The sequence below is a fragment of the Acinonyx jubatus genome, chromosome D2 (assembly GCF_027475565.1).
Source record: "Acinonyx jubatus isolate Ajub_Pintada_27869175 chromosome D2, VMU_Ajub_asm_v1.0, whole genome shotgun sequence".
Lineage (NCBI taxonomy): Eukaryota > Metazoa > Chordata > Mammalia > Carnivora > Felidae > Acinonyx > Acinonyx jubatus.
Genome location: NC_069393.1, coordinates 36,036,263 through 36,049,646, shown reverse-complemented (window position 1 = coordinate 36,049,646; position 13,384 = coordinate 36,036,263). Strand labels below are relative to the sequence as shown.

Below are 13,384 nucleotides of genomic sequence, written 5' to 3'. Positions count from 1 at the left end.
ATAGACCTTTGCTACTCAAAGTGTGGTCTATGTCCGGGCAGCGTCATTGTTGTCTTGGAGCCTGTTAGAAATGCAGAATCAGCCCCCACCCAGGACCATGGCATCAGAAACCACATTTCATTAAGAACCTTGCATGATTTACATGCACGTCAGAGTTTGGGAAGCTGTGGACTCAGAGCCTCAGAAGACTTTTGTTAAGTAAGCCTCAGAAGTGCCCCCTGGTGAGAAATTATCCAGAGTGATAGCAGCAATAAACCAAACCATCTAAGAAACTGAAGATCCTGCAAAGGCATAGGCAATGCTGTGGTGGTTTGTCTCTTCAAAGCAAGCTCATAGTTTCTGTGATGGAGAATGCTTTTCTTTTCTAATTCCCTTCCTATCCATCCAGTAATCAATCAATCAATCAATCAATCAACCATTGTTTCTCAGAATTTGGGGGTAATGGGATTGCCAAATGTAGCCTCTTCTGGGCTCAGTCTGTTTCCTGTTGAATTGTTGTTTGACTTTACATTGGAATCCAAAAAATGATGGCAAAGAGAAGACAGAAAGCTAAGTCCCATGCGGAAGACAGTGTGGTCATGAGACAAGGACACAAAGGGGGCTTCTTTCCTCAGGGATGGCAGTGAGACTCCTAGCTAGTGGGAAGAAGAACATTAGTTGGATGGATGGCAGTATACCAGCTCTTGAGAATTCCTTCTTTCAAACTCAAGCCTCCAAGTTATTGGATTTAGAATTTAGAAAACCATAAGCCACTTGTTAAGTAGCCAAAGAAGTTCTGTGATGACAAAATTTTCCAGAAAAATATTGCTCCTAGTATGAAGTTTTCTGGGAAGTTTAAAAATGACCCAGTTCTACCCATTCCTTATTAGAACCTAATACAGAATTTTTCAACATTTGGAGGCAGGAATTGGTTCATTGCATGGTCCGACACTAAATGCTGTGAAGTCATCAGTGCTGACTTGTGATTAGATACTTAGGAAAACTGCTTGTTTCATTGTGTCTCTTTCTCTAGTTTTTGTCTTGCTTAGTTCAATGCAACAAATATTAATTGAGCACCTCTTATATAAGCACCTTAGAAGGTAGTATGTTGCTTGTTCTGGAAGATACAAAGTTGAGTACATAAGGAGGGGCTCATGTTCCAAATGCTACTTTGCTGTAGCTCTCGTCAGATGTTAGAAGACTTGAATGCTATGATGGTAGCTAATGATAGTTAACATGCACTGAGCACTTACTGTGGGCCAGATAGTGTTCTAATCATTCTGTACTGATAACCCCATTTAGCCCTCCCAAGCCCCCTAGAAATGGGTTTGATTAGCATTTCCAATAAGGAAAAGAAGAGCATGTCAACCTGGGAAATGAAAAGCCTCACCAGTGAAGGGGCATATGATGCAAACTTTATAGGAAGAATTGGATTTGACAATTGAAAATAGGGATTTATATATATTTCCAACAGAAGGATCAAGGGAAACAAAGTGGTAGGGAAATCAGAAAGAAGGAAAGTTTTTAGATTAGCATTACCTATCTCCATGAGCTACTCCTTGAAATAAAGGATCATGTGACTAAATGCCATGTTTGCAGATTTACAACTACTATTAACATGTTAAGTCTCTAACCATTGCAAAAAAAAAAAAAACAAAAACAAAAACAAAAACAAAAAACCCAGTTTGGCTTTGTGAATTCCAGTCCTTCCCAAATCTACTTCTTCCAAATATTATTGAGCTACTGCTGGGTATATAGGCTACACTGGAGATTCAGATAGAATTTTCTGCCCTCAAAATAACCTATATTTTCATGGTGACCCTCTCTCCACTCTGTGCATTCGAGATAATACCTGTTAGTAAGTTCTGATGCGCTTACTTTGGGAAATAGCTGAGAATACTCCTACTTTGCCAAAACTGTGGCAAAGTAGGGAATTGTGGGAAGTTGGGTTTGTAAGAGAAGGCCAGCACATCTGTCAGTGAGTCCATGAATGGGTGCTGTGAACTGTATGCTACTCATCCACGAGGGACAAAGTACAGAAAATGAGAGCAAGTTCTTAGGAACTTTGAGAGCAATTTGATAGATTAATTTTATAATAGTTGAATCGAACAAGAAAAATTTGGGACCTGTACTTTGCATATCTTTTTCTTTTTTTTTTTTTTTTTTTGGAATTCATTTCTGTTAGATTTTGCAGAAGTTTGAGTCTGCAAAAGAATGGACGTTGGAAATCAAAACAAAACCTGGTCCTCTACCTCAAATGGATTGAGAAGCTCTGTCCTGGATAATCCTGCATGCCGGGGGCTGAATCCCCATGAGGATTGCTTTCTCATGAGGATTGCTCAGCAGGCATCTGCTTGAGAACATTTACTTCCTGCTTGCTCTACCCAGATTAGAATTCTTTTCATGATATTTTAAGAACCTTATTATTTGAAGCACAAATGAGGATGTTCCTGACCATTAGCGAGATTGCAAAGCCATAGTCCTATTTGGACAGAGAGTGAATAGGCCAACCTTTAATGAGTTCTGACATCTCTTAAGCATAAGATATCCTTTCTTCACTGGAGAGAAAAATCGGGAGAGAGTAGAGAAGCCTTCTAACATATTGAGAAAAATACCAATTTCTGGCCACACAAGCAATACTTTCTTAAATCATTTCTAAATAATAATTCCTTAAAAAAAGTTCTCCTATCAGGGCATCTGGGTAGCTCAGTCAATTAAGCATCCGACTTTTGATTTCAGCTTAGGTCATGATCTCACACTTTGCGATTGGAGCCCCGTTTGGGACTCTGTGCTGCCAGTGCAGAGCCTACATGGGATTCTCTCTCTCTCACTCTCACTCTCTCTGCGCCTCCCCTGCTCATGCTCTCTCTTTCAAAATAAATAAATAAACTTTAAAAAAAAAGTTCTCATATCACTCTTTGCACTAAGCCCTTTTAGCTTTAGCCCCTCTGGCACTCTTTGTGTTTTCAGAATAATCTGGGCTGGAGGTAATATAGCAGAGGAAACACCATATATTCTTACACTCTTGCATGCTGTGTCTGTCAGTCGCTCTCAGAACACCTCATGTGGGCGTTTTTTGTTTTTTTTTTTTCTCATAATGCCTGATGGAAGAAATCTCATTTGATAGTCTGCAGCCCACTAGTCTGGGTCTAAGAGATTTGGCTCAAGTCCACCCAGAATTAATCTTTGGAGTTGTTTATTTATTCGTTCAGTGCTGAAGCAACCAGTTATCTGGCATTCCATCAAATCCCAAATAATTTGTTTTAATTGACATTGTCCTGAAGGCTTTGGACGAGTCTGAAATCCTTTCGTCCTGCTCTCACATTCTGGAGAATGCAATCTGAAATAGGCCATAATTGTGGAATGCCAAATCGTTATGGAGTCCCTGAAATCCCGTGCTGCTCTCAGAAGGGCAGCCGACCTGAGTCCACATCCAAGAAGTACAGCATTGAAGTACAATTTGGCATGGAGAAGAAATACATTCTGAAAAGGTGCAAATCACCGTTCATTCCCCCCGCCCCCATCTCCTCTGCTTCTCTCCTTTGGTTTCAACTTTATCACCAGTTTATCCCACCCCCAGAAAGCTGTGCGGCGAGGCATTCTCTGTTCTGGCACCTGTGAGGACATAAGCTAGTGAGATGCAAAGGCTTTATTTTTTTAATACCACGAGTTGGTCTTAGGATTTGTCATTATACTGAAGAACGTTGAGGCGAGAAAGGGAAGGCGAAAGAGGTAGCCCTGTGCCCATTGATAAAAACTGGGACAAATATGTTAAGATTGGTGTGTGGAGGAAATGAGGAGAGAGAGAATCCAAAAAGCCCAATGATAAAGACTTCTTAACACTCAATTGTCCTTAACATTGTTCGTTCCAGCAAGAAATGATTAGATGCAACATTAAATCAGATTTTTCTCAGTGACAGAGCATGCTGTTAAAGAATGGGGATAAATGACCCCACACATTTTAATAACCGCCCATACACTCATCAGCCTAGAGACCATAAATGCTGATCCTGTGTTTATTATTATAGTCAAGGGCTTGACACTTCCTGTGGGTTCTTTCTCTTTCGTTCTTTCTTTCTCTTTTTTTTTCTTTCTTTTCTTCCTTTTTTTGTTTGTTGTAGGAATTAATATGTTTAATGGTATCTAAGGCACTTGGTCATCAGTTCATGTCATTGTCAAAATGACAATGTATTGTGTAATTTATATGTACAAAGTTCATTCAGATGTGACTAGTTAATTCTTTTTTTTAAGTATTTTATTTATTTTTGATAGAGAGAGAGGCAGAGCACAAGTGGGGGTGGGGCAGAGAGAGAAGGAGACACAGAATCCGAAGCAGGCTTCAGACTCTGAGCTGTCAGCACAGAGCCCGACTCAGGGCTCAAACTCACAAACTGTGAGATCATGACCTGAGCCGAAGTTGGACGCTTAACCGACTGAGCCACCCAGGTGCCCCGTGACTAGTTAATTCTTATCAAAGCAGTTTGATGATTTAAAACTGTGCGTTCTTTAGAGAAAAATATTAACTTAAAATTTGGATAGATTAAAAAAATAGTAATGCGTTGAATACCTGCTAATACACTAGTCTCCTACTACCAGTTTGGGGCAATGTTAGTGTGTGTGTTATGACTCCCGTCTTCTTATTGCAGCCATTAACATAATGGTCATTGGTTTTTATAATTTCCTTTTAGTTCATTATTTTTGATGTGCATAATATCAATATATTTGGATTAAAATAGTGTACTTGTTTTCAGTTAAATAAGAATTGGCATATTAGATAATCTCCGGAATTATTTACATGACTCCAGAGGTGGGGACAGACGTTAGCAAAATTATTTGACCATAATCACCACGGTCGTTCAGACTCTTCACTGGGAACAGAAATCACCGTGGTTGTAGCATACCCCAGCCAGGATGGTTGATTTTTCACATTCACTGGGTTGTTAGCATTAGAGAAACACAGTTTCACTCTAATCAGAGAAAGCATAAAAAATAAAAGGTGTCATTACCGACCCACCATTAGTAACACATGCAGAATCTAGGATCAAGAAGGTGCCACTTCCTTCGAAGCCAAGGCTCATGTTTCCAGTTGGCAGGTACCCTTTGATGGTGGAGCTGTCTGCCCATGAGTTGGTGTACAACCATTCACTCGGGGGGTTGAACTAGACTGGTTGAAAAATTAGATAATGGAGAAAACATAAATGAGCCCACAAGCAGTGTAGACGAGCTAGCCCAATGGCTCAATTTCCCTTTCTCACTGAAGATTCTGTGAGTGAGTATTTGATGAATCAGGAGCCACAGCACATCACCTGCTCATCTTTGCTCTTCTAAAACAGCTGGAGTTTGATGTGACAGCCAAAGGAGAAATTGCTGCCTCAGGAAATGCTTTGCCTTTGACTGATGGCTGCATGGCTGGCAAATTAATTTTGGCACCTTTCCTTAAGTCACTTTGGTCCCATTCCTTCATTTTTCTGCTGGGAAGTGTGTACATTACATTACAGTTAAAAATACCTTCACAACACAAATGTGGAGAATAGCATGTACTATTTGAGGAAAGAAGTTGTAGGCTGAGATGGTTCCATTTTGTAGAGTAGAAAGGATGCTGTCATGCTGTGAGAGGAGGCCCACACTCTCAGTGCAACTCAAAATCTGCTTTCCATTTTCATTTTCATTTTTTATTTTTTTAAATATAATTTATTGTCAACTCGGCTAACATAGTGTGTAAAGTGTGCTCTTGGTTTTTGGGGTAGACTCTTGTGGTTCATTGCTTACATACAACACCCAGTGCTCATCCCAACAAGTGTCCTCCTCAATGCCCATCACCCACTTTCCCCTCTGCCCCACGTCCCATCAACCCTCAGTTTGTTCTCTGTATTTAAGAGTCTCTTATGGGTTTGCCTCCCTCCCTCTCTGTTTGTAACTATTTTTTCCCCTTCCCTTCTCCCATGGTCTTCTATTAAGTTTCTCAAGTTCCACATATAAATGAAAACATAATATCTGTCCTTCTCTGACTAACTTATTTCACTCAGCATAATACCTTCCAGTTCCATCCACATTTCTGCAAATGGCATGATTTCATTCTTTCTCATTGCCAAGTAGTATTCCAGTGTATATATAAACCACATTTTCTTTATCCATTTATTGGTTGATGGACATTTAGGCTCTTTCCATAATTTGGTTATTGTTGAAAGTGCTGCTATAAACATTGGGGTACATGTGCCCCTATGAATCAGCACTCCTGTATCCCTTGGATAAATTCCTAGCAGTACTATTGCTGGGTCGTAAGGTAGTTCTATTTGTAATGTTTTGAGGAACCTCTGTACTGTTTTCCAGAGTGGCTGCACCAGTTTGCATTCCCACCAACAGTGCAGGAGGGTTCCCGTTTCTCCACATCCTCGCCAGCATCTATAGTTTCCTGAGTTGTTCATTTTAGCCACTCTGACTGGCGTGAGGTGGTATCTCAGTGTGGTTTTGATTTGTACTTCCCTGATGATGAGTGACATTGAACATCTTTTCATGTTTCTGTTGGCCATCTGGATATCTTCTTTGGAAAAGTGTCTATTCACTTCCTCGTCCCATTTCTTCACGGGATTATTTGTTTTTTGGGTGTTGAGTTTGGTAAGTTCTCTATAGATTTTGGATACTAACCCTTTAGCTGATGTGTCATTTGCAAATATCTTTTCCCTTCCATTGGTTTACAACTCAAAATTAATGTTACTCCTCATCAACCTCTCACAAGGTCATGGGCTCCAGGGTTTAAGAATTTGAGTCATTGGTGAGCTTCTGTTCTGATATTTCCCCTCTTAGGTACTCATATACAGCAAATCCATCCTGCCCCCCCAGATCCTAGCACCACTCCCTCCTTATATATTTACTCTGTCATCTCTAGCAAAAGGTGACATGGTGGGTGGTTAAGAGTATGAACTCTGAATCTTATTCACACCAACAATTGGCTTTGTGACTATTAGTGTGTTACTTAACCTCTCTGTGCCTCAGTTTAGTCCCCTGTAAAAGGGAAATCATAATGACAGTAACTCGCTCCACCTTTTCTAGCTCTCTTTGTTCACTGCCATCTTCTCTTGGGTGAAGCACAAATGTTTTCAACTCAACATATATTACACTTATTTTTCCTTTCTTAAGAATGCATTTCTTGGGGCACCTGGGTGGCTCAGTCGGTTAAGCTTCCAACTTCAGTCCAGGTCATGATCTCACAGTTCCTGAGTTCGAGCCTCATGTCGGGCTCTGTGCTGACAGTTCAGAGCCTGGAGTCTGCTTCAGATACATTCTGTGTCTCCCTCTCTCTCTGCCCCTCTCCTGCGTGTGCTCTGTCTCTCTCTCTTTCAAATATAAAAATAAAAATTTTTTAAAAAATTTAAAAAAAGAATGCATGTCTTTACTGCTGACAAAGGTAAAAGAATATATCCTTTCAGTTTTGTTTTTTCAGCCAGTCAAAGATGCCAGGTTTGAGACTTAGAAAGGTAAACCTTGGTAAGAAGTGATAGATAGTCTGAGCCCTTGCCTTGGGATGAAGATTGAGGTTCTCTTGTCTGAGTCTGCTGTGTGCTATGGTGTCAGTGTCCTGGGTTGGGGCTCATTTCCTGATTCTCCTGATGTGATTAGCCTGTTCTTATTGTTGATCTGTCACAACTTGTCATTCTTGCCCTTAAGGATTAAAAGGTCTTAGGATTCATTATAATTACTGGTTCTTCTGCCCTTACAATTATAGATATTGCACTGTCAGCACAGAGCTTGACACGAGGCTTGAACTCACGAACCATGAGATCATGACCTGAGCCGAAATCAGGAGTCGTATACTCAACTGACTGAGCCACCCTGGTGCCCCAGAACACCTTTGTTAGGAATTTCAAAAACATGTTGGCTTATCTATATAGAAATAGTGTTAAAGATGTGGCAGTCTTAAGCAAAAATCTTAAGCAATGAAGTGAAACCTCTCAGTGTTTAAACAGTCCCTTCGGTGCTACTCTATCTAGCATTGTAGATACCGTCTCAGAATCCACAGATAGATGTAGAAGAGGCATTTTGCTTTCCAGAAAAGTTCTGTATGTTTTTTTTCCAGTTATTTGACATTGAATCCCTTAAGTGTTTTTGATCAGCCACAAAGGCAAAACCTGCAGAAAGAAAAATATGGGAAAAAATCAGGAAAAGGTTTATCTGGTTAGATATCTTAGCTAGACATCTGGCGCTTCTTCCAGCAAAGAGAAAAAAAATGGGCAAATAAATACCAGTTTAAATAAGATCTAATCAGCAACTGGAATAGGTCCTGAATAGATACTGAATATGCTCAGTAAGTCTTTGCTGAATGAATAATTGAATGAATATTTGCTATGTTCAAAACAAACATGAATAATACTATTATCCTGCAAAAATTTGTGTCTACTTAATAAAAATATTTAATGATTAACTTACAATAAAATTTGGTCTATAGAGTAGTTGCAAGGGCTGCTGGGTGGCTGGGTCAGCTAATCATCTGACTCTTGATTTCAGCTTAGGTCATGATCTCTGGGTTCATGAATTTGAGCCCCATGTTGGGCTCTGCACTGACAACGCAGAGTCTTCTTGGGATTCTCTCTCTTTCTCCCTCTGCCCCCACTCTCTCTCAAAAATAAATAAATAGGGGCACCTGGGTGGCTTAGTCGGTTGAGCATCCGACTTGGGCTCAGGTCATGATCTCACAGCTCATGAGTTCGAGCCCCGTGTCGGGCTCTGTGCTGACAGCTTGGAGCCTGGAGCCTGCTTGGGAAACTGTCTCCCTCTCTCTCTGCCCCTAACCCACTCGTATTCTGTCTGTCTCTCTCAAAAAAATAAATAAATATTAAAAACATTAAAAATAAATAAACATAAATAATTAAATACATAAATAAAAATAATTTTTTTTTAAAAAGGAAATGTTAAAAAAAAAGAATAGTTCTATTAGGATACAGAGGTATGAAAATACTGGCCATAACTAAAAGGACCATGTTAAAATTATATTAACTGAGGAATACCACCACCAATCAATAATAATCGAGATAAAGGCTCCTATTTTCATTGTTTTGAAAATCAGATTAAACTAGTAACATAACGCAATATAAAGGGAATGTCTCTGCTGAAAGAATAGGCTGGATTCTTCCATTTCAAAAACACTATTTTCCCATGAAGCTCTACCATGAGGATTTATCATTGGCAATTCTTCATATAGTATCCTATTTACCAATAAGACAAATTATGATACTATAATTCCCCAACTATTCTATATTTCAAATTATTTACTAATGCAGACTAGGCTTTCTTCAAATTAGTTAGAATTAATGGCCTTTGCTTATAAAGTCAAAATATCTTTTATTTGAAAAAAAAGTTGAAATCTTATGATTCAGGGAAATTAAAAAGTTTATGCTTAGTTAAACACATTGCAGTTAATTTTTAAAAATCATACAGTTTAGCAGTAGAAATGGTTGAGTGCTTTTTTTTTAAAGACCCCACTCTGGGGAAGACCAATTTGTAGATAAACAGCCCATACCCAGCAGCACTGCATAGCTAATGTCTAATGTGTGGGAGTAGGTTAGAAGCAGCTCAAACTAATGAGGTCAACCCACATACTCTAATCACCCAGACTTGCACAAAGCAGGCAAATAACATAGAAGCAGGGAGCATTCAATTTATTTCTAAGTGAGTCCTGCCTTTTTTGTATTCCAGGGTGTCACCCAGTAGATGGTAGGTGTTCATTTCCCACTGTTTCCAAGTCTCTTTCAACTTCTAGCATTGCATTTCCCCTAGCTAACGGATTATGGGCCATAGGCAAGATGCCTTCTAATTCAGCATCAGCCCAAGAAATTGTAAGGAGTCACTTCCTGTTGGCTGGGAAGGTGCCTCTCATCTCCTCACCTTATGTAGAGGTATACATGGGAGGCCACAGCCTACAGACTCCCAGGGACTACTCAGTCTGCCTGCCTTGAGAATCCCAAGGTCTTTGACCTCCTATAGGGGCTCAGCATTCTTGTTGTTATTCACTCGATAATTTTTAAAGATCACTTCCAATGTAAAATCCTTCTAGAAATGCTTAGCATGAAGAGGGTTGTTGGGAAAACCAGTAGAGCTTGATAAATTAGGAAAAAAGACACATTTTAATGAAATCTGGGGTAAGTCCTGTCTGAAACAACATTTTACTTTTTGTGATACTCAGGGTGTGGTTGGAAAAATCTTTTTTTTCCCAAAGTAGAAATATACATATTGTTCTATTGTGTTATTGTTTTATTTTTTACGCATATATATGCATACACACACACATACATACACACTCATTGTAAAAGCCTTCAGACAACTCAGAAATCTATAGAGAAAAGTGTTAGTCTTCCACTCAGAGATAGTTAGTGTTAGTGTTTTAGTATAAAGTTTTCTAGATTTTTCTATGGCTTTACAAGAAATGGTTAGTATTTTAGTATAATATTTTCTAGATTTTTCTATGGCTTTACAAGCATTCAGATAATTATAGGGTATTTTAATAGGGTCAGACTACTAACATTATTTGGTAATTTTTACATAATTGCTATATGAGCAGGTATACATTTTCACCATCATTTTTAATTATTGAAAATGTACCATTTGTGTTTTTTTCCAATTTTTTATTAATAGGAAGGATGTTCTTATACATATGTCTCTGTATATGTGTCTATTTGTTTCTTTGCTATGAATACTTAAAATGGAATGGTTGTGTAAGAGAACATGTCCTTTAAAAAATTTTTATAACACTTGCAAAATTGTTCTTCAAAGCATTTGTATCAATTTACTTGCCCACCAGTATTGTGGGTGAATGCCCATGCTTCACACCCTTGAAAAGCATACAGGTTAGAAAAATGGTGCTTTAGAGAGGATGTACTTCCATTCTAAGAGCTTAGGAGCATGGAAAGCTTCACGTGGACGATGTGGTTGTGGTCCTGGTTGCTGAAGACAGTCACCATCACATAACTAGGGCATTCATTCATTTGCCAGATGGTAAACTCTGGTTTTTCTTTTATAGTGTGCTGTCATATCTTGAACCTCCTGTGTTCTTCTCTCTAGATTGAGGAAGACACGTGGCAGAAATACTACTTGGAAGGAGTCTCAAATGAAATGTACACAGAATATCTCTCCAGTGCCTTCGTGGGTCTGTCCTTCCCTACTGTTTGTGAGTAAGTGACCATTAACCATGTGCTCTTTGGCTCTCAGGGGTATTTAATGTGCCCCTTTCAGGGAAGATACCTTACGCCTGCCCAATACAGCTGGGGTACTCAACAATTACTGAGGGTAACCTGTGTGCTCTGTCTTGTGTGGTGAACAGGAAGGTGGGTCATTACATGGTCTCTGCCTTGGGGATTTCTGCTGGCCCTACTTTTCCCCACAGCTCTGAGAACCTTATACTTATGGGAGTTACAATAGGGCATCCATTTTCAGAAAATAACTCCTTCCGAATCAATTACCTATTCACTTTATGCATTAAATTATGAACCACAGTGTTCCTGCATGTCTTGAATTAGGCTCCTGTGGTGTAGACACAGTATGATGGGTGGCAGGAACCCATGTCTTTTTACCAGGATGAAAACAAATCTTGCCTGCTCCTTGATGAAAGGAATTTTAATATCTTTCAGTCAATTCAGATCATAGAGACATCCGAGAAGCCATTATTCAAAGTGCATTCAAATACTGCTGAGGAAATGTGGAACCAAATGTATGGAAGGAGGCCTTGAGAAGCTCTTAGCAATTTAGCTCCTGACATGAACAACCACCATGTTATGACAATGAGAAGGCTTAGCTTTTCCTTATTATTGGCTCAGCAGGATGGATTTGAACAAGAGGCAGCCCCAGCTGGCCATGGCCCCTCAAAGTAGCATAGGTGATCATTTAAGGGATATGAACTCAAGAGTTACATGGGTCCTGGACCCCGAGAAACTTCCATCATGATGATGCCTTAGATTTCCCACTTGGAATCTCAAATGTTGGGTGCAAGTCAAACAGGGGTTTTGTCCCCTATGAAAGCATAAACTCCCTGGGAATGTTGAAACATTAAGCCTTGTTAATCCATTGACACTTTATCAAAAGATTTGATAACCTCAGTCTTGCTGATAAAAACTGGGCAGAAATAGGGGAATCTTGGAACCACTGGGCTGAGGATGAAAAGCTATTCCCTTGTGCTGAGTACCTACAAATGAAACCCACCTTCTGGAAAGGGAGGTCTAAAAAGGATAGTCCTGGGGAACCTTGGGCTCTTCTGTCTTCTAGCTTTCTGTTCTGTGCACAGCAGAGAGGGGACAGAACACCTGGGAGGTGGTGTTTACCTGGAGACTCCTGTCACAGGACACAGCAGGTGTACTGTGTCTGTCCCTGGGCCCAGACCCTAAGCAATACAAAACGGTTTGGCTCTTTACTGAAATTTCCCACCCTGTCTCTAAGCGAAAGTTTAAACGCTAAATGGACTGGAAAAGTGAATAGGTAATTGATTCAGAAGGAGTTATTTTCTGAAAATTGATGCCCTATTGTAACTCCCATGTGTTCCTTTCTGGGAGAGCTATTTCTCTTTCTGCCACAGAAAGAAGTTAACCATTCAGAGGCCTCAGGTCCTGGAACATTGAGGCTGTCCCAGGGGATTTTCTCCACCCTGGGGTTTGGACTGCCTAGGATAGAAAGCCCAGGAGAATTCAAGACTTTTAATAGTGGCTGGTTCTATGTTAAAGAAAAAAAAAAAAAAAAATGGAGGCCTCCTATATAATGTAGGGGTGGTCTGAGCACACGGCAAAGCTGCCAATGCCCAGAGGGGTCCTATGGCATTGGGGGCATTAGCAGAGGTGTGTGTGAAGATGCCCTCCTTGGCTGTTGATTTTCCCTGGCTTGACCAGTGTTTATATCTACCATGAGTGCTTCCTCGGAAGCCTGCATTCCCACTGCTTTTCTTACTCTGCTGCGGAGAGCCAAGTCAGTTTGTTTTAAGAGCATTAAACCTCAAGGTTAGAATTGCTCCCCCTAGAGGCTGCAACTGGGATACCCACAAGGTAAATTTGACTCCCTTAAGTGCCCTGTGCAGTTTCATTTCTTAACAGTTAATTGCGAATATTTCAAAACAGTGGTATTTCACATAAAAACCAGATTTTTGGCCTCTCTTGAAAACCTGATGTGCACTTGCATTTCTACCAGACGCTAACTGGCTCTAATTTGTTGTAAAGAAGGGGTTAGTGTAGGTCCTCCCCTCTCTGTTGTCTTAAACCAGGCCAGATCTGCATTGATACCCTGGGCCTGGCCCCACTGCCATGTGACTTTGTCAAGAACTCCCTGGGTGGTGTGAAACTTCACTGCCCTTCGGAGCCAGCTCAAGAGCTGGACACTAGTGGCTGCTGTAAATATTTCCTTTGATGGATTTGCATGTTTAGAACGTGTCCTGAGG

At 40.1% G+C, this 13,384-nt stretch overlaps 1 protein-coding gene across 22 annotated transcripts in view; it reads left to right on the top strand.

The window, feature by feature from the left end:
* Nucleotides 1–13,384, top strand: part of KCNMA1 (potassium calcium-activated channel subfamily M alpha 1) — a 727,849-nt gene that overhangs the window by 556,970 nt on the left and 157,495 nt on the right. For all 22 annotated transcript variants that reach the window (XM_027062348.2, XM_027062381.2, XM_053206927.1 and 19 more), the window contains exon 15: nt 11,032–11,141. In XM_027062348.2, coding sequence (XP_026918149.1) covers nt 11,032–11,141 — 110 coding nt within the window. The remainder of the gene's footprint in view (nt 1–11,031; nt 11,142–13,384) is intronic.